The 20,680-nt window shown below is 41.6% G+C and overlaps 2 protein-coding genes across 7 annotated transcripts; one reads left to right on the forward strand and one right to left on the reverse strand.

The window, feature by feature from the left end:
* The first annotated feature begins 349 nt into the window (after window positions 1–349).
* Window positions 350–14,758, forward strand: tnip1 (TNFAIP3 interacting protein 1). 6 transcript variants are annotated; one of them, XM_070836497.1, is made up of 18 exons: window positions 350–611; window positions 4,478–4,660; window positions 5,215–5,358; window positions 5,503–5,588; window positions 5,760–5,819; window positions 6,530–6,739; window positions 7,640–7,734; window positions 8,162–8,345; window positions 8,606–8,698; window positions 8,814–8,879; window positions 10,189–10,320; window positions 10,404–10,532; window positions 10,623–10,757; window positions 10,886–11,011; window positions 11,176–11,259; window positions 11,740–11,958; window positions 12,217–12,301; window positions 13,049–14,758. In XM_070836497.1, exons 2-18 carry the CDS (start codon window positions 4,513–4,515, stop codon window positions 13,135–13,137), a joined length of 2,085 nt encoding a protein of 694 aa, XP_070692598.1. In that variant the 5' UTR covers window positions 350–611; window positions 4,478–4,512; the 3' UTR covers window positions 13,138–14,758. The 6 variants fall into 6 exon arrangements, with proteins under 6 accessions (XP_070692598.1, XP_070692597.1, XP_070692599.1 ...); XM_070836496.1 differs by lacking the exon at window positions 350–611 and adding an exon at window positions 3,369–3,457; XM_070836498.1 differs by lacking the exon at window positions 350–611 and adding an exon at window positions 3,369–3,457 and having other exon boundaries at window positions 11,740–11,931.
* Window positions 14,759–14,918: 160 nt separating this feature from the next.
* gpx3 (glutathione peroxidase 3) lies at window positions 14,919–19,251 on the reverse strand. Its single transcript, XM_070836377.1, has 5 exons — window positions 19,126–19,251; window positions 16,621–16,771; window positions 16,411–16,528; window positions 15,775–15,874; window positions 14,919–15,423 (listed from the first exon to the last, which is right to left on the reverse strand). Exons 1-5 carry the CDS (start codon window positions 19,216–19,218, stop codon window positions 15,205–15,207), a joined length of 681 nt encoding a protein of 226 aa, XP_070692478.1. The 5' UTR covers window positions 19,219–19,251; the 3' UTR covers window positions 14,919–15,204.
* Window positions 19,252–20,680: the final 1,429 nt, after the last annotated feature.

Raw genomic sequence — 20,680 nt, forward strand, 5'->3', positions numbered from 1 at the left:
GAGATAAGGAGAGGACTTCAGTAGCACGGTGTTAATATGAAGCCGATGTCAAAATATACACTTTTCTTCATATTTCCCTTTTGACAGTCGGGGGAAGTTTCTAGTGCGGTGTTCAGAACATCATGCAGCATAAATGAACTAGGCTGTAGTTTGCATATTTCAAAGCTGCTGTTTCAAAGAGTTATGAGTGTTGCTTCAGCCTTTGACTTTTTTTTTTATCTACAGTCTCCATGATTATGGGAGCATCAGGATTTGATAGTGCAAACAAGCCATATATTGTGCTGCATGCACTTTACTGCGTATACAAATGAATACATATAAGCGGTCATGTGTCATGTTTTTGTGGCCTCCTCTGTTCATTCAGTTTTATTGACACGCATTAATGTGTGCAGCTTGGTGTACGTGCTGCAAGTTACGATACAAAGTGTTGGGTTACTCAGTAAAGGCAGGCCACACAGTTGGATACACACCAGGTTCTGTTCAGGCTGAGCGTACAGTATCAGGCCATTTTCTGGGTTATGGGAATTCCCCAAGTCGCACAGTGAAATTGCTTCCCCCCTATTCACCAGTTTCCTTAAAAAGTGCCTCTCCGACACAAGCTGAATGTGTGGGTGAGTTGTTGTTTATTTGTTTTAACATTTGAGCTGTAGTATAGAGAATGTATTCAATTTATCATTAGAATTTTCGGCATTGTCTTGTTTTTTTATCTATTCACGGCAGGCTAAATAATTTTATTTTGTCACTGAAATGTGGGTTGTTGTTCTGTTTGGAACATGACATGGGAGGCAAATCCGACATGGCTTAAAAAATACCACAAGCTCTGCAATTGTATTTGCATTTTCTGTTTTAGGGATTAATTGCTATTTAATCCTAAGAAACCTCTTTAAAAATGTGTCTTAAATGCAATGTTTATTATATTATGCTTAACTTAAACCTGCTCAATATTTCTTTAATTGTAATATTTTATGGGCATGTTGCTAAATTCATTTTAAGAACAAGGCAATAAGACTTTAGTTTTTACAGACAAAATAACACAAAATTTAGCTCAACAATAAGATGTAGCCATTATGATTATTGTTTTTTATACATAATCCTGGGAGAAATGTACTTTGCTGTTGCACCCCTGTTTTCTTGATGACAGTTATAGATTTTAAATAAAAAGAAATGTGAAGAACCTGTTTAGAGTTAGCATTGAAGCATATCTGCCAGTGACTCTGCAGCAAGGATGTCCCAGGTTTAAGGCCTTGAGAGGACAGCTGGAGTCAATAGTCAGCTAACAAAAGGACATTTTGTATCAAGCAGCACAGACCTAATGACTATCAGCTGCTCATTTTGCTGCTAGGAGATGGGAGACTGGACTGTCCTTGTGTCTCAGCAGGGGTGAGGTGCATACTCTGTGTACTTGTGACACTGTGGGCTTCAATCTGATGACTACACTTTCCCACATGTCATATGCTTGCTCCTCTATCATTGTGCAATGAGGAAAATGGGTAAAAGTGCTTTTAAAAAGTGGGTGAGAGGAGAAAACAAAGTGTGCAATTTGTCACCCAGGAGGACTAAAAGGTGGCTGGCATTTCCCGTATCCTCAGGTTTCTGTTTTTGTGCTGGGGGGGCTCAGAGCCCCCGTTTATTATCTCAGAACATCACAGCAGCCTGACCATGGAAACACTGTGCATATCCTAACAAAGACAAGGTGCACAGGACTGAGGGAAAAACAACATCTGTGTATGAACTGTATGTTTGCTTTTTCCCGTAGCCAACTGATAACAGATTCACACACATTCACCGGTGTTTTCTGGCCAGCGGGGCACTGCAGGGCAAACCCAGCAAACATGTTATTAAAATGTTATTGTCTGTTGTTTTATTGTTGTACGTGGTTTTAATTGAGGCATATCACCCTTCAATCGGATCTAATGTGCTTTAAGCTGCTTTTTGTTTTGTTTTTTCACATTTTTTGCATTACAGAAAGTAAAGGGAGAAACAATTGTGGGATTCTGATTGATAAATGATCAGTCATTAATGACCATGACTCATTACAGAGCCTTAGAAACATACAATACTCAGTTGGGATAACCAAGTACCCTTGTGTGGTTCAGTCTAGTTGTACGCAGCCACAAACCAAAATGCACCAGAAATAATTTGCGTCTCCAATCAACTAAGAAGTGGTCTTTGTATCTCCCAGAGGAATAAATATGACCGCAGATTACCTGTTTGTTAATTCCCACAAGATGTCACTGTTGCTCTGAATTATTCATGTTTGGTCAGTCAGATGCCTGCAAGAAACCTCTGATACTTAAGTCAAACATAGATATTACTGTGTGTGACACGGAGCTGCCTCACAAACACCTCTTAACCTGTGACTGATGTTTAACATATATATATAAAAAAAAGGTTGTATTTGCCCTCAACATCAGGAAAACATTCAAACCATTATTATTTTAAGACACCCAAACTTCCATGTGATACTAAGTATCACAATCAGAAGAAGAAATGATAACTCGATTAATCAATTAGTCAAATTAGTTTATTGTTTAAGTCATATATTATTAAAAATACCCAAAGAATCACTGGCTCACCTCCTCCAATATCAATATGTAGTGTATTGCTGATTATAGTAAATTATGATAATAAACTGAGTGCCTTTTGGAGTGTTTGAATGTGTCAACTTGTGGAAATTGCGATGGGCACTTTAATTTTTTTTTTCAATACTCTATAGACTGAACAATTAATTGATCAATTGATCAATAATCAATAATGAAAATAATCATTTGTCGAAGCCCTAGTAGGAATATGAACATCACATCTCTTAGCTGTCACACCACGTATTTCTTGTTGGCCTGCAGTGTGAACTTAAAAAGCTCAGCGCAACTTGAACTAGTTCAGAGGAAAAATGTGATGCAATCACAGAAACCCCCACCAGCCCCTTCTCTAAAATTATCAATGAAGACAAAAGTCATTCAGTGAAAATGGTCGGGTTTGTCCCTGGACTATGGCGCGTGAGTTTTAACAGGTAAAACGAAGATTAACAAGCAATTTAATTAAAATCATTACGAGCTAAAACAAAAAAAAAAATCAGACTGTTTTTGATCACCAGTGTTACTCACCCGAGTGTCATTGAGTCATCTGCTCCATTTTTACTGTGCATGAACACTCGTGCACACATTTAAAAGTGCACCAAGTGAACAGGGTCGATCATTTCTGTAAAAATCTCCGCCATGAAAGGCAGGAATAGGAATATGTGGAGCATTTAGCTCCAGTGTTTACATTACGGCCGGCGGCTCCTGTTGGTGCCCCGCTGACACAGAGCCGCGCCCTGATTGGTCCGCCGGGCTGTCAATCATCGCTGTTTACATCAAACGTTGCGAGGTGGAATTTCCCAGGTTACAGCACAGACCAGCAGACCACTTCCGCAATAGATGTCTGGCCAGAGAGACGAGAGGCCACTGCGAGCTGAAAGGTATCCAGACAATAGACACCTCTTTGTTCTTTCATTTGTCGTTTAACTCCGCTTTCCGACTGACTTACTGCATCGATAAAAGTGTCTGTAGTGGGTGAAAAAGCGGAGCTAACGGCTTCCTGTCCCGCACTGTCATCTAGTGTTAGCTAGCCGACTGCTAACGAGGATGTTGCTAGCAATTTGCATGACAACAGCGAAAACTAATATTAGCCTTCTTCAGCCAATCAAGGTAGCTATCATTAGGTAGATCGTGCTGTATTTGACTCTCATCTGTCGGGTAGATGTTGGTTAGCAGGATTCACGCAATATTTAGTGTTTTTTTCCTCAGCTTTTGTCCCCTTTTTCCTCTCGGATATGGACGTTGTAGTTGTCATCTTTAGCCATCGCAAACGTTAGCACATTGTTGCCTTATGTTTCACTGTGATGGCATTATGGTGATACCGCTGCGTTATTTGTCCTCTCAAAGCTGTGGGTTGGTCTTTATTTTCATCACTCCGAGGATAGTTTGTACCCGAGAGTGAGAGAAGGGTCGAAAAGGTTGTGTTGCAGTTGGGTAACTTGCAGTACGTATAGCTGCACATCTGAGTGGGTGGAATATAGTTCATCTGCTGTCAAGAAGTAACAGAAACGCCATTTGTTACATTATGAGTGGTTGTAATATTGCTACAGTATAAGTTGTGGTTCAAGGGGGTTTCTACAGTAAGTAATGTGTAATTTAATTTTCCTCCCACTGTACAGCCACTGCTTCTATTCAGCTGTTGCCTTCCTCTGTGCGAACATCTAGGTGAACACATTTGGTGTTTGTTACTCTAAAGCTAGAGTTGTTTCTCCATTTTCTTTTTGTTGCAAAGAGAACCAGGACCAGTGTCGGCACAACTCTTCAGTCCTCTATGTCTATGGCTTTGCTATCAGCACTTTTTGTTTTCTGTAAAGGTCAGCAGCTTCACGGAGCAGCTCCCGTTACTTATATATGTGTTTTTCATTACGTTGAAAATAACAGCTTGTGTCTTCTCTCCACAGTTCAGAGGACCATGTCTAGGAAGTGAACGACGGCGATGGAAGGGAAAGGCCCGTACCGCATCTATGATCCAGGTGGGAGTGAGGTTATGGCCAGGGAGGATGCCGGCGGGGGAAGCAGCTATCGACAGCTACTGGAGGAGAACAGCATACTGAGGGAGCGGATGAAGGGACTTAAGAGCTTAGGTAGGTTCCTGATGGCAGGATGGTTACCTCAAGGCTGTGGATGGAAGGCTAACGCCAGCTGCTCTTTGGCAGTACACATCTGTTGTGACTTAACACTAGAAGATTTGATTTTTCCAGATTGGCTAGCATATAATGACATTCATTTCTTTATTGTAGTTTGTAAAATCTATAACAGAAGACTGGCTTCAGCTTACTTTTTGTAGCAGCACTTAATTATAATTATCCAATGTTAACTTAATGTACCCACAAAGACATTGTATGATGTCTTCTATAACAGATTACATACTTGATTTCCCAGTCAAAATAAATAAATGCAGAAGGGAAACTGTCTTGCGCCACATGAGATGGAATGTAGTAAAACCTGATGATTCTCATCTCAACGATGTGATTGCTCTTTGTGACTCACTAAAGGAGTGCCACTTGCACGTAATTTCTCACTGAACTTCTATCATATGTAATGACTGCACATGCAGACAGAGCCTTAGCAGTGTTTGTTGGAAAAAAGTTAAGTGAAGTGCTGCTGGACGGAGACAAGATCTCTCTGAAATTTGCAGGCGATTTGCTGGAAGAGTCTCAATCAGAGGCATCGAGGCTTCGGCAGCGAGTGGAGGAACTTGTAAGAGACAACGAGGCCCTCAAGTCCTCCAGCTTTGCCGCCAGTCTGTGTATGGGAGGGCCCATTCAGACTGAGACACAAAGTAGGTCTCACAGACTTGATGGTCATCATGAATTTAACTTTGTAGATACATTTTAATAGTCTTATGGCTTGCTGTGCTACTTGAGTCACTACTGAATTCTACTGAGACTTGCATTAACCTTGGTATTGATGTGGCTTATATCAGGTAAACCCTGTTTACACGCCACTGCAGAGCAGAAGGAGGAGCGAACAAGCTGCTTAGGGAGGACCCTTCAGCCTGAGAAGCCCAATGTAAGTAATTTATACTGTGTGGGACAACTACTTTGTCAGAAATGTTGTTAACATTCGAGGCAGGGCATTGACTATGACACTTGGCAGCGCTTAGCTGGAGGATGTGTACTTTACTCTTACGGTATGGACACTTCATTCACTATGGTATTACTTACATTTTGGTCTTTACAGGAAGCCTCACCAGAGTTTGAGGTCATGAATATGGATGGGAAGATGTCAGATGCCTTGACTGTACGTAGCAGACTTTCTTTGACACAAATTAAGATGAACAATTTTTAGACTACCACAGGAATTGAAATGTTTGTGTCTCAAAGACCTTTAACAAGCTATTTAGTATGTTTAGAATATCACAATACTCCTGGTGCTGAATCTTAAAAGTTATTAGGCAGGCAACTTTATTATTTAGGCTAATTAGTTTATTTGGGCTAAATTCAACTTTTCCTCTGATAGTGATTTCCTCAATATTAGGAACATATCCTCTGGTTAGGTGACTCACCAACAAACCCAATACTGGTAGCTCCAGCCTGAGTCAGCCAGGGGAAAGTCCAGGATTATTACTGACTAGAATTACACTGCTGATTCATTCACATACTGCATCCTTGGGGATGTGTTAATAGGACACCATGCCAGAATATTTTAGGCACAAATGTCATCAAAAGTTATTTACTAGCCTGAAAACATCCACAGCCTACTTTAGCACAGTTGCCAAACAGGAACAGAATAGTTTTGGTGCACAATCAGCTGTACAACGGGAAAACTGGTTTGACTTTTCAGATAAATCAGGTGCTGCACTTCATAGAAATAGTAGCATGATTACTCATATGGTATGTTGATCTTTCAGTCTCGTGCTGGCTGAAGTACACATGTAATTGTTAACGCGCACACTGAGTCAGCTTGAGAGTAATGACTGACTGACTCTTCCCCTGTGTGGGTATCTCCAGGCCGGGTCAGTAGCAGGAGTGATCCCCCTCTTGCCTCAGGAGAACATCGAGCTAGCAAGCCAGCTGAAGAGACTAGAGAGCTCCTTCAGCATATTCGCAGAGGAGTCCAACCCGAACCAGCTGTTGGCTCACCTCGGTCGCATGGCCGTGGAGTTTCACCATCTTTCCTCTAAGGTCCAAAAGAATGAGCAGAGGACCTCCCTCCTACAGGTATGTGACACCACGACTGTGCCATTCCTCCAAGATGGCTTTAACGGCCCTTAAGAGCTTATTTCAAACTTATTATTCAGTGGGAGAAAGTGTGTGTGTGTTGCTGCTAATAATAATAATAATAATAATAATAATAATAAATTAAATGTGATTAAATGACAGTAAAATGGCCTTCAAAAGATGTGAGCTGTGTGATTATGAAAGGAGTCTGTTTGGAAAGATTTTATTTGTAGAGCATGTATGGAAGAAGTTATATCCCTTCTGGATAAATGTTGCTGCCTTGTACAGTCTCTGTGCTTGCTGGTCATTTAATACATAACCATAAACATCTAGAACTACTGGCTAGAGCTTTTCTATCTTCGAACGCATTGTAATTTTAACTGCAACAACTTAATTGCTTCATAGTTGGCACATTTCTTAACAATATCATAAATATTATATTACTATATTACATAGATATCCACTTGAGGAGGACGTCTATTTGTAGCCTGTACAAGTGGAAGTGCATCACTTTGAACGTCTAATATACATTACGGCCTCATTTTAATACACAAAAGTAAAGCAGCGTTTGCAGTGACCTGCTCTTCATATTTTTAGTCTAGTTTATTTTGTTTAACTATAATTTTTTTTTTTCATTTCATTTCAAAACATCTCAGATAAACTTTAAAAATGTCATGGTCGTCAGTTTGTGCATTGAAAATAATATATGGATATAGCAGCATGTGTTAGAAAAGCAGAGATGTGTTTCCTAGTGAATATCAACATAATTTCCACTAAAATGACCTTTTGTGATGTACCATTGTGTTAAAAGGCAATTGCTTCTGGCTTCTTGTTTGCATACAGATGTCATTGTACATAATTATACAGATATTGTGCTGATTTAGTGTTTTGGCTCTTTAGACTCTCTGTGAGCAGCTCAGACAGGAAAACAATGAGCTTCGAAAAAAAATGGAAGAGGATCATCATATCAGGAATCGAGACTTGGAACAACTGAGGTAATGTTTGTCCTTCTCTTTTAATTTGACCGGGCTTCGTGCTACTTAAACATTATTGTTAGTTAGGCCAAACTGAACAAACTGTCACGCCCACAGTATATTTACCACAAATAACTAAACAATAGACTCAACTTCAATTCTCATTCTCATTCCTCTGGTCATTCTATTTTTTGTTTCTCATGACCTTTTTGAATGTAGTGTGAGTCAGCCTCCCATTAGTATGTATTTTATCAGAGATGATGACAGTTGACCATGCTTTCACTTTTGATGGGGGATTATTCCACTGCTTTCTGTTGGCATCTTTCCTCCCAGCGCATGTTATAGGTTCTTCCCAAAGGACATCCTGAAGCTGCGCAAAAACGTCAGCAAACTCTCGTAAGGGAATTTGCTCGCAAATGCTATCACTTTCTTTCTCTTGCTGATTCAGACAAGAGAACCAGAAACTCAAGGAGCTGGTCACGGGAGGAGGAGCAGGAGGAGCGACAGTAGCAGCAGCAGCATCTCCATCTGCAGCGCCATCTGACAGCGAAGCTCCAGAGGCCAAAGAGGAGCCTGTGAAGGAGGAATCAGCCGCTGTGAGGCCGAAGATGGAGGCCACCACACCACAGAAGGTAGTTAAAATTGAATTACATAGCCAATAATTTTTTTTTCATAATGTACAGACACGCCTTACAACCTCGCTTAATGTAAATATTAACATACCGAATACATTTTTATTTCAAACTGTATTTTCGCTTTTAGAAATTCATTGAAGTTTTTCTCATTGAATTTGTGAGTAATAGCTTCCACTTCCACTCACACACTCTTATGAAGTGGGGTTAGAGTAATGGAGGAATTGTTGTGGATTTAGGAATGCTTTGTGTGCCCCCAGAGTGGAAAAACTGCAGAGAAAACTCCAACCAAACCTTGTGATGTTGAGGTGTATGAAAAGAAGATCAAGCTTTTGGAGAAGCAGAGAAAGGATGTGAGTCTTTTTTGCTCATAGTGTTCATCCTCTTTTGCCATGGGGGAAAGTCTCTGTGTATTTTGTTTCCTATATGTTCAGTGTCATTTGTTTCACTTTCTGGCGCTGCCTGCAGGTTCTGGAGGTGAACAAGCAGTGGGACATTCAGTGGAACTCCATGAAGTCACAGTTTGAACAGAAGGTATAGTAATGACTTTACAGCTGTTATGAAGGGTGTGGGAAGACACCTCTGTGTCCTCGACTGATGCAGAGCTGTTGGAGGAGCACCAATACCCAAGTCTCTCCAAATTCCTTCTAATTTTTTTTTGTCATTTCAAAACTCACTTTGAAGCGCCACATTTTTTTTTTTTTTTTTTTTTTTCTTCACTCATTCTGTTCATTTTGGCCTGTCAGAGTTTAAAGACTTCCTGCACACAGTCCAAAAAGTACATGTAGTATTTGTCCTCCATCTTTTCATAAAATTGTTCTCACTCAATATAAATCATGTATGTGCTTAGAGTATACTGTTCCTTTCTTCTGTTGCCTGTGGTTCAAAATGAGCTCTACTCAACTGTGTCTCCCTGTTCTCTTTTCAGTCTAATTCATTTCCTGAATTGCCATTAATACTGTTATTAGTAACACATTTTGAAGAAAAAAAGAAAGTTTTCTTTCCCAAACAATGTAAACTTTGCCATAAAATAGATGAACACTATTGAACACCACACAGCCAGTAAATGTCAAATAGAATAGTATAATCTTTCCAGCAGACTTTCAAAATGATAGTTATAATGTTGTGACACTTGTGAACATTTTGCAAGATGCCAATGAAATAATAATAATTTTTTTTTTTTTTTTACATCAAGTGAAATGTCAGATGGCAAGGATTTTGTTTTTTTTAATTCGGAAATATCTTTAGGGACAGGACTCTTAGATGTGTGCGTGTGTGTGTTTCTGTATGCTTGTCCAGTGGAAAAGGTGCAATCTTGCAATAGCTCGCTATCTGAGAGCATACTTACCACAAGGCCTGTCGCACTTCAGTAAGAAAAGAATTCCCCTCACCTCTCTGGTACCCGCTGACTTCCTGCTGTGGTGCAGTCAGAGGGCAGCAGAGACACAAATATGCACACGCTCTCACACTCACCTATGCGCGTGCACATCCACAGTCGTGAACAAACCTATATTCACACTTTGTAGAGACAGGGACACCATGCAGCCTTGGGTTTAAACCGCAGAACCCTAGATATATCTATTTGCGTCACTAGGCTTGTTCATATTTTACACAAAAACAGAACTGCGTGTTTGCAAATGTGTCCTCGTCGTTGTGGCTTAGTTTATAATTTGATAAAAAAAATTCTAACATGCTTCTAAGCCTGTGTCCTTATCTTCATCAGAGTTTTATCACTGAATTAACAATTTTGTTTTTCATTTGTGTTCATGTGAATTGTGCCTTAAAACTGTGATTAGTGGACAAATAAATTCTGACCTCGACTAAAAGGTTCACATTGTCTCAGATCACAGACCTCAGACAACGGCTTGCAGAGTCCCAGAAAACTGTGCTTGAGCTGGAGGCAGAGCGAGAGCAGAGGCAGCGTGACTACGACAAGAAGCTGCTGCTGGCCAAGTCCAAAATTGAAAATGTGCAGGTGAGAATACAAGGACACAAACTCCTGGCGAAACATTTCAAAACCAGGACACAAAAACAACAGAAAAAATGGGCATGTTTCAGGGGGAGAAGGAGTGCCTGAACTCTGAGACCACTGAGCTGAAGCAGAAGATTCGCTACCTGCAGGATCAGCTGCTGCCCCTCAGCAAACAGAGGGAGTACCAGGAGAAGGAGATCCAACGCCTCAACAGGGTGAGCGTGGAAAAGATGCAGGAGGAGAGATGAAGACGAAGAACACAGACATTCTCTCAGTGTTAATACTTACACTTTGTCTTACTTCAGGCTTTAGAGGAAGCCTTAAACCTGCACCCCCCCTCATCCTCCCAACAACCACCTGGCCAGGGTAACTTTGCCGATGCGGCCAATAACCTGAAGAAACAGGAGCTGCTCACTCAAATTGCTGTACTAAAAGAACAGGTCAGACAGGCAGCGACATGCGCGCGCACACACACACACACACACACACACACACACACAGATATACATGGGTCTATAGAAGTAATATGTGCATTTCCTCAACTTTTAATTGTTGTTTTTTACTACAGGTGAAGATCTTTGAGGAAGACTTCAGAAAAGAGAGGAGCGACAGGGAGCGAATGAATGAGGAAAAAGAGGACTTAAGGCGGCAAGTTGAGAGACTCCAGGGTCAGATTACTAATTTGACCAATCAGGTAAACTGTTTTTACAGTATGTTCTCCTGTATGTGGCATTATTAGGAGAGCTTTTGTTTTTAATTTTACGTTATGTTATATATTATGTTTTATGCCGTAACTGCTCTCTAATGTGAGATTTTTTTTTTTTTTTGTGTGTGTGTGCGTCCCTGTTTGTGGTTCAGCTTCATCAGGCACAGAACGAGTGTCAGAGAGAACGTACAGAGAGATGCAAGCTGGAGAGACTGCAGATGCAGCATCACAAACAGGTACTGGCTGCAGCCGAGGTCTGAGCCTGGTAGTGTTGCAGACATGTTGGACATTCTCAATGAAATGGTGCTGTCAGTCTGAGCATGTGAATATGATTGGTCATTTTGGCCATGAACGTTTAATCAGGGCCAAGGGATTCACTGAGAGTTGCTCGACAAGCCTTTGAGATGCATCTTTAGTAAGATATAAGTTGTGGGAAACCTTGCAGACTAGCGCCCCCCTGTGACCGAACGCTGCCACATAGATGTTGACCAAAATTAGTTAAAAGTAGACAAATCAATACCCCAGGACAAGAGCCTCACTCCAGCTAGGTCGTTTGTCAGTGCATTCGGGAGCAACAGGTGGAACATTTACACTCCTCAGTGGGAGGCAGCTGCAGTAGGGTTGAAGGTCAGCAGTGGCCCAGGGCCATTGTGCTCGCTGAGAGTAGCAGCCGTGCACTGATTGGGGATCACGTGTGTACTTATGATCCCTCGTAGGGGCAGCAGCAGGAAAGACGTACCTCAGACCCCACGTCAGGCTCAGTGAACGGCCCGCTGAGCCCTCCCTACTGTGGTCCCTTTGTGCAGGTGGGACCGCAGGGCCTTGAGGGCTGGCCCATACACTTCCCTCCCCGGATGCCCAATGCAGCAGGCGCCACAGCCGCAGCCGCCGCAGCAGCACCGCCCCCTGTACGAGACTTCCAGCCTGTTACCCCGGTAAGGGTCCTCTAAGGGGCCCCTCTGTCTCTGTCTCTGGAGTGACTCTGGTTCACTGAGGTTCACTGTCTTAGCTCTACTCCCCTTAATCTTTTGGGAGGAACAAGCAGATGTAATGAGGTCTAACTGTAGCTCAATCTACCCACACTTGTATTCAGTAGTGATTGTTAGGTTACGGCAAACACTTGAGGACTGCTGGCTGTGATGAATGTGTATATTTAGTGACCTGAACTAAGGGGGTGCTTTCTCTTTGGTCAGGGTTTTCCTTGGCAGTCGTCATTCCCGCAGCCCCGAGGGGCCAGAGCAGTAGGAGAGAGTTCAAGACCACCACCAGAGAATGCAGGTATGATACAGCCACCTAAGAAGAACAATGCTTTGTTCTTATCGTTTGTTATAAATCAACTTTTTGTGCTCCATTTTACTTGCTCAAGGGATAAGACTGGTGTTGCTTTGCTTTTTCCTTATTGTCAACAAAACGTAATCGAAAGAGCAACCGTCAAAACCAACAATGCATTCGTAGTAGCAGTTCATCTCCTAATACTTGTTGATTTCCCTGTCCTGTCTGTGGCTCTCAGACCTGAAGATGTAAATGTCTGAAAGAGGTCAAATATATAGTGACATTATTAAAAGGACTAAATAAATTGATTAAAAAAGGAGTAAATACAGCATTTGTTGGACAATTTTCAGTGATGGTATACATACATATACATACTAGTGTGCATTTATGACATTAGAAAGGTGTAAGTGAGATTGACTCAAAATAGGAAAGTCACAGAGTATAATAGTGTGTTTTTAATAGTTCTTGGACAACAATGGTGCTTTATGGCATGAAAAGTAAGCTATGTCAGGCTTGAGGTGGGAACAATTCAATGTGGTTTTCTTTGTATACAAGAACAATATAGAATATTGCCGGTGTTATCCCTTCATGCAAACCATCACTGATCCCAGGATTTTTTATTTTTTTTTATTTTTTCTGAATCATGAGACTACACCATACGATAGTTTACTGTATTTATTTTGAATGAAAAGTGCGTAGCAGCAAAGTTTTTGACTGAAGATAATGTCATGTTGTGCCTTTGTGTGTCTGTAGATCAGTCCGCAGCAGCAGCGGCGGCGGCAGCAGCAGCAGCAGGATTTGGAAAAAGGGAGCGACAGAACATTGACCCTGGAAAGCACTAAAGCATCACTGTACCCACCAAACAGAGTCTGGGTAGTAGCATGAAATCAGTTTGTTTTTGAGTTGACAAGGTGTGATTTGATCTATAATTTTCCTACTGAACTGTAGATATCCTATTGTAATGTTGTTTATACTTGCGTTTTATAAGGCTATTTGTGAAACACTTCGCTATTCTGAATATATACATGAAATATTATTTAGATTTTTTTATCAGGAACTGAAGTCATTTGTTAAATAGGTTGGAAATAATTAACATTGTTTTGTTTTTTTCCAGAAAAATATACACGTGTCTCTCTGCAAATATGTAACAACCTGAAACTTAGTTTATTACTTGTAGGGTTGCAGGAAGCCATTCCCCAATACGACTAAGACTACATAGACTCATTCCAACAATGAATGACTATATAGGTACATTGGATCATAGAATTTACAATGTGAATGTTAATTGATTTATGAAGATTTCTTCAGTACCATCGATGTTAGAACTGTCCCATATGTGTAACTGTTCAAAAGTGGTTGTTGAAATACGAAAAATTTTGGGAAATGAATTTTGATGGTATCACACCAAAAACATGATTGTGATTATTGATAATTTATTTATATCCTGCTGTTTTGATAGTTGCATTGACTAAGTGTAAATCATTGTCTTTAGTAAAGCTGTTCTATGTTGTTAGTGTAATCCCAATATATTGTAGCTATTGACATTGTATGTTTGTATCAGACACAGTACACAATGCACAGTACATACACAACCTTTTTTTCCCCCATGATGATGGACCTAATCTCATTAAACACAACACTTCTACTTGACAATTGATTTGATCATTTCACCACTCGTTCAGATATTCATACACGTTGTACTGCATCCTGTACTATTACCCACATTTAAGCCCTGACACAGTATCTAGAAGTTACAGCACCAAAACCTTTAGGCAGCAGCGGTGACAGTCTTCCTCTTCATCCTGTTTCTCATTAGTTTGAGTTGGAATCAGGGCAACTATAACTCCTAGTACTCCAACTTTCAAATTCTACTCAAGCAAACAGAAAGAGGAAGGTTTTCATCTGTATTCAGAGGCTCTAGATCCAGTGTTACAGCATTACAGCCACTCCTCAGAGGAAAACCTCTGCCAGGATGTCTGGCTTCGCTCTCTGCCCACTTCAACCAGCAATCCATGCCATGCCGACTGACCTGTGAGCTGCTGTAACACGTCCTCGAGAGCCCTGATAACAGACACAGGATCCGCTCCTTGAGACCGTGTGCGTCACCATTTGAAAATGGCAGATCCAATCTGAAAAGGAAGCTGTTTTAGCTGAATGCCCAGTAAAACTTCCTTAGTATAGCATATATCAGGTAGTCAGATGAAGGGCTTCAAAAAGTGTGCTGATAAATTTGAACAAAACTCCATTTTAGCAAGCAAGATATTAAGTTACAGGGAACAAAATCCTCATGGGTGAGAGCTGAAATGAGAAATTAGTGGACTTGCACTTTGAAAGGTACACTGTAATTACTGGCAGTTGTATTTTCTTGGTTTGTAGCCCTTTTTCCTTTTTTTTTTGCTGTAGGCAAAAGCACATGTGAGACTTTTTGTATTTGACTGGCTTAATAAATCTATTCTAAATGTCTGTTAGAATCTTACGCCGTTTATTCATCTTGTCCATTTTTGTTGCAGGATGGAAATGCCGGGGGAGGGGGGGGCACATGTTTGCTACATCACAGTCACCTCTCTGAAATGACACCCACCGTATAACAGTTTCTCATAAAGAAAAAAGGTCCACACATCAGTGTTGTTCTCCATGATTTATTAGAAGTAATTAACATACAGGCTGTAATGACCAACAGGCCCTGTGATGAGAAGAGGACATGCTGTGGGGTTGCAGGGCAGCCTGAATGCACTCAAGAGCTGGCTTCAACCCGACTCAGACGAGGCACCACAGAGTTACTGCTTTCGAGCCTCCTCTTCATTTAAGCATGCCATCTTCGTGGATCAGAAACTGTTGCCATTACTCACTTTTACAATATCACTACTAGTCTGTTACTTCATTAGACAGTACAGTACGACGAATCAGATCTAATTAAAAATGTGTGTGTACTTATTGAACAGGTATTTGCGGATGTCAGCTCGGACCTCAGAAATGTTGATACTCGGGTGCCACCTCTTCACCGGCTTCCCGTCTGGCCCCACCAGAAACTTTTCAAAGTTCCACTTGATGTCGCTGATCTTCATGGGCTCCCAGAACAGTCTGCTGGCGGGGTTGCCGAGGTCGTCTCCAACTGGAGGGCAGGAGTTCTGCACAGGATTATAATGAGATGCCAAGTGAGCGACCTCCACCTTTCAGATCTGTACGGGCTCATGGCCAACTCCGATTTGCAACAAAGCAAAGCTATTAATAGCCAGTCATATGTTTGGAAAACACCTACTGGGTTTGTCTGCGTATGCTTCTGTGCTGGGTGTGACCATAGTTCTGTCTGCACTATTCATTAAACAAGAACTGCGTGAGAGCAACTTGTCTCGTCAGAGTAATGAGACTGAGATACGTGTTAAGTATGTGCACAGCTGGAGAACACAATGATACACAGGCCGCCTCTATTGACACAGTATAAATTCAAGTTTAGTCACATTTTGCAGACCACAACATACCTTAAGGAAAGTGAAAACCTCTTGCTCGTTTTTTCCATTCACATCCCCTTTCTCGAACAGCAGGAAGTTTGGAACAAATCCATTGCCTGGTCTAACATGCCTGGAATCCAGAAAGAGGGCAGCTTATCAGTGGACGTGCCTGTGAGCACTTTTGTGGCTTAGCAGCTGCCCTGGTGCCACTACAAGCTGAGCAAAACCAATCACTCAGTCTATTGCAGTGGATATAAGATGGAACCTGAGACATAAATTGTATGAGTGTTAGAGGTCACTCACAGAAACTGATCTTATTGCCAAAGGACGCTTTCCTCAATTAAATGAAGCTTTGTTGATTGATGGGATTTACCAATATTGCATTCCTCTCTACATCCAGCTTTGAACGTTCTTATGTTACAGGGCATTACAATATATATACTGTCAAGTGAGAAGCTTGTGGCTCAAACATAGGGGACTCGCATGCTTTCAGGACTTGTATAGGCTGAGATTCCAAATCTTCCTCCAAAAAGTTGATTTTGACAGTTTTTGCCTAACTGCAGTTATAAATGGCTTTAACCCAAAATTAGTGGCCGAGTTTGGAACGGTTTCGTTCAGCGAGTTGTGGCTGTGATCAGATAGATTTGCATGAAACACATTTCTCACTTTAATGCAGGCAGGATTTCGTGTTTTTGCCCTGGTTCCTGTTTCCCAAATTGGTTGGAGGGGAAGCCGAGAATGGTGAATCCAAAAGGTTTCATCTCCTCGTGAAGTGCATTCAGTTCTGACAACAGAAGAGAGTAAAATGTCTTCAGGTGGAGAACCTTGTTGGTTTTAGAGTCACAAAGTAATGATGCCCACAGTGCAGCTGCTTACCCACATACTGATAGGTGTATCCTCAGTACGTGGCCACGTTGACAAAGAGGACAGTCATGCCTTTGTAGTCATTGAGGTTCACAGTGCAACTCCCATTTAGAGTCTTTGCCTGGTATTTGTAGATGGTGTCATCTGTGGACGACTGACATTGCTGGGGGTACAAACACAGGACAGAGCAGGTTGTAGTTGTTTCGACACAATCAGTGTTGATTTAATGTAGTATGTTTGCTCATAAGAGATCGTGTCCAAGTACACAAAACGGCAAACACCTTCCATATCGACTTGTCCTGCAGGACGTCCATTATTTGCTTTGGAGTTCTATTTCCTACTAACACCCATTTTCTCGTCAACAGTAGGCCTTGACCTTTCTCGCGCCAAACAAATGTTTGATTATGGGTGCTGTGTTTTGTAACATTTCAGTCACCCACTCCTTTTAATGATTAGTTTAGACCAGTCATTTTCTGAGTCACATTTCAAAACAAAAAAATGTCAGACATTTGCTGATACCAGCTTCTCAAATGAGAGGATTCACTGCTCGTCTTACATGATGGTAAATTGATCATTGGGCTTTAAGAGATCTCCCATTCTTGGTCCTTGAGGCTCACTGCCCTGCAGGTTGTAGACGTTTGCCTGCTCCAGCACATCTGATTCAAATCAGCTTGTCATCAAGCTCTGTAGATGCCTGATAAGAGGCTATTCATTTGAATTAGGAGTGTTGGAGCAGCAAAACACCTGAAACATGCAGGGTAGTGCACCAGGTTTGGGAAAACAATGGGTTAGAAAATGACATTTGACAACAATGTGCAGGTTAAATCAATAAAGTTAATTGCTAGTTGCAGCCCCACATGAGTCCAGTGCATTTAACGAGGAAATATGGTAATTGAGATTAATACTCTAACTGGGTGAAAGCTGAGAAAAAGAATTCTAATGTGCCAAAAGAATATTGAAAAGAGGATCATCTAAAACTATCTACCTCTCTCCAGTCTGTCCAGTGTCTAATGGAAACATCAGCAGTTTATTTACCAGATGGATCCCAAAGCTTTAGCCAAATAAGGGACAGCTGCTACACTTCACCTTTTCCCATCCATCTCAGACCTCTGTTAGACCGACATCTGCCCGACTACAAAACACGAGTCCAGTGTCAACAGAGCAGATAGCACTCAAAAGAGCCAGAGGCACTTTGCTGAATTAAAGCTCACAGCCTGAGTGAGAACACTTAATTTTGACCCACTGAGAAATAAAACCCACTATCAGATACTAACAATTTCTTTGATCAGCACAGCAAATTGCATCTGCACGTCCACCAGTGGTCCTCGGGCCAAAATTTGAAATCATTTAAGACACATTTGTTGTAGTCTGAGGATGATCTTTAATTCACATTTGGCTTTCAATAACTTGAAATAGCCACTAGCAGGAACCAAACACTGAGATACAGGAGAACAAAGCCCTCGCCTTTGTTTAGAAGAACAGTGCAATACAAATCTGGACTATAAAAAGGGCTTGGATGCCAGACGTAAGAGGACAACATTTCTCCTCATCAGTTTATACACCCTTCATGCCACACTCCTAATAGGTAGGAATATTCCTGATAAGTCAATCAATCTTTATTTATATAGCGCCATGACAAACCAAATAACAGCAGCTATAGTACTGACAATAGGACTATGGCTAATAATGAGCAATATGGTAACAGTGAAAAACCTGACAGTAGTTAGTATATAAATAAATATGATAAGTTCATGATCAAACAAAGAACTCTGATATGAGAAACTATTAGAGACAGAAAAACAAGTCATTCCAAGTGTTGCAATGGTAAACATCTGCCTCTGTAGCTCGAACTTGGAGAAGGATGTTTTTGACATGAGATACGACTTCTGTCTCACAATAATCCTCCTTTAATGATAAGTTTCTTTCAACAAGTTGATACACTTAAAAAGGTTCAATCTTCTGCTTTGTTAAATACTATTTTTGTTGTTGTGGGTGTCTCATGTGTTGTCAACACTGCAGCACAGAGCGTAGTAGTCAAAATTCAGAGTAATGGGTAATTATTTACACGCACACACACACACACAACTCCTCAAATCCTCATAGTGTCAGACATTTAGTCTGACTACCAATCAGCATCAGGCTTCAGATTGAGCCTGAACATAACAGCCTGCATGTTACCATCCTTGATGGAGGACAAAATAGTAGAACTGAGGAAAACAGGAGGGTTAAAACTGACCATCAGGGTTGATAAGAGATGACACATGCTGCTAAATGCCCACACACCCACCTGTGTGGCAGCAGTGCCCTTACATTACTGACTACCTTCTGTTTTAACAACCAGTCTAAGTAGGAGTGAAATGCATCCGCTCAGTACAGGAACATCTACTGACTTCGTCTAGAAGAAAAACATCATACTTCCTTGAGCTACAGCTTCGTCAGGCCTAAAGCAGCGCGTGGACAGGTGTGACCGTGTGTGTGTGTGTGTGTGTGTGTGTGTGTGTGGACACCAGCAGCTACCTGTGACAGTGAGACTGCAGCGGTGCAGGGTCGCAGCGCCCCGAGCAGCAGCAGCGGTAACAGGGGCCACATCGCGCCGTCCTTCCCCGACATGGTGACCGCTCGCTCTGGGTGTCTGTCCGCTTCTCCCCCCCGGATGATTTAAATCCTCTGGCTGCGGGCGGGGGGAGGAGGGGAGGAGGAGGGGGGAGGAGAGGGGAGGAGAGGGGAGGAGAGGGGAGGGGGGACACAGCTGGCTATGATGACGCCCTCTGCTGACGCAACGACGTATACAATGATAGACTATGAATGAATGATTAACTAATGAATGAATGAGTACTATTGATATAATAAGATGGAAACTTAGATCTCCAATGTGTTAGTTAGTTAGTTAGTTAGATTGAAAGATGATAAACCAGGTTATATGATTAACATAAGCTTGTTTTGCTGCAGTCTCACCGGATCATAACTGGTTGAAAGGTGTTCACCCTGTTGTGTGTGGGTGATGGGTTATGTTGTTGTTATTCTGGGGGGGGCAGTTGCTCAATCAATGAAAACAGGTTGGAGTCAAGAATTGGCAGCTTTCTATTGGGCTACAAGTTGTCACTTATTTTGCACTTATGCCCACTTACTGACCCACTTCTTGAAGTTTTTGGTGCCAAACAGTATCATCAGCCCTGCATGTGGGGTGGCAAGAATAAAGCAAAGCACAACTAACTAGGTCTCTGTGTGTCTGCCACTGTGAGCATGCCTGGTGCTCAACCTACTGTGAACACTCATAAACAGCCTTCATTCAGACCGAGGAGAAAAATTAGAAATAAATACATAAATAAAAAAGTCTATTGGAGTGACAAGTTTGAATTTGCTGAATCATAATGAATACAAGATGATAAGCTTCGCCTGAAAAGAGGAGACACGTTGTCTGTTTAATTTTTATTCATGGATCATTTCTCCTCTCTGGGATCAGCTGTTGCCATGGTGAGCTGGTACATGGCCATGTGCCCTGTGGGTGGCTGGGCCTCTTTCCAGTCCTACTAGAACACCTCATAAACTATATGTTAATCAGTGGTCAGATCTGCAGTGTCCCACGAGGCCACATAGTCTTCTTGGAGCAAGCGATGTGATCAATGTAACACAATTAAATGCAAAAATAAATCAGTTATTTCACTGTATTAATTTCCCCTTGTTCTATGATGCACACTGTTTAGGCACATACCAAACTTGAAAATGCATTTTGATATTGGATTCTGCAGCTGATTTAATGCTAATTTCGTGACGTTGTCACCTTTACAAACCTCTGGACTGCAGGAAGTGGTTCGCACGCACCACTGCACCCTGCAAAGATTGGGTTTTCATGCAAAATGAGTCTGGTGAGGGCTTGGATGGATTATGAGACAATGAGCTTCTGGGCACACAAAAGAACCCATCATACACAGCACCGGTGCCACTCATTATGCTTCCTCTCAGTGTCATTCAGATATATTTTTTAAGTTGACGTTCACTGTGAATTGCAGAAAACTGTGCTGAAACCTCAGTGTTTTGTCCATGCTGGATATGCAGAGGCTTTTTATGTACT

The sequence above is a fragment of the Pempheris klunzingeri genome, chromosome 9, assembly GCF_042242105.1.
Source record: "Pempheris klunzingeri isolate RE-2024b chromosome 9, fPemKlu1.hap1, whole genome shotgun sequence".
NCBI lineage: Eukaryota > Metazoa > Chordata > Actinopteri > Acropomatiformes > Pempheridae > Pempheris > Pempheris klunzingeri.

Bases quoted from the DNA above. Each gene is read 5' to 3' on its own strand.
- tnip1 (XM_070836497.1), top strand. From the start codon at position 4,513: ATGGAAGGGAAAGGCCCGTACCGCATCTATGATCCAGGTGGGAGTGAG. The intron at 4,661-5,214 runs GTAGGTTCCTGA...TGAAATTTGCAG, and splicing joins GAAGGGACTTAAGAGCTTAG to GCGATTTGCTGGAAGAGTCT. The intron at 6,740-7,639 runs GTATGTGACACC...TTGGCTCTTTAG, and splicing joins AGAGGACCTCCCTCCTACAG to ACTCTCTGTGAGCAGCTCAG.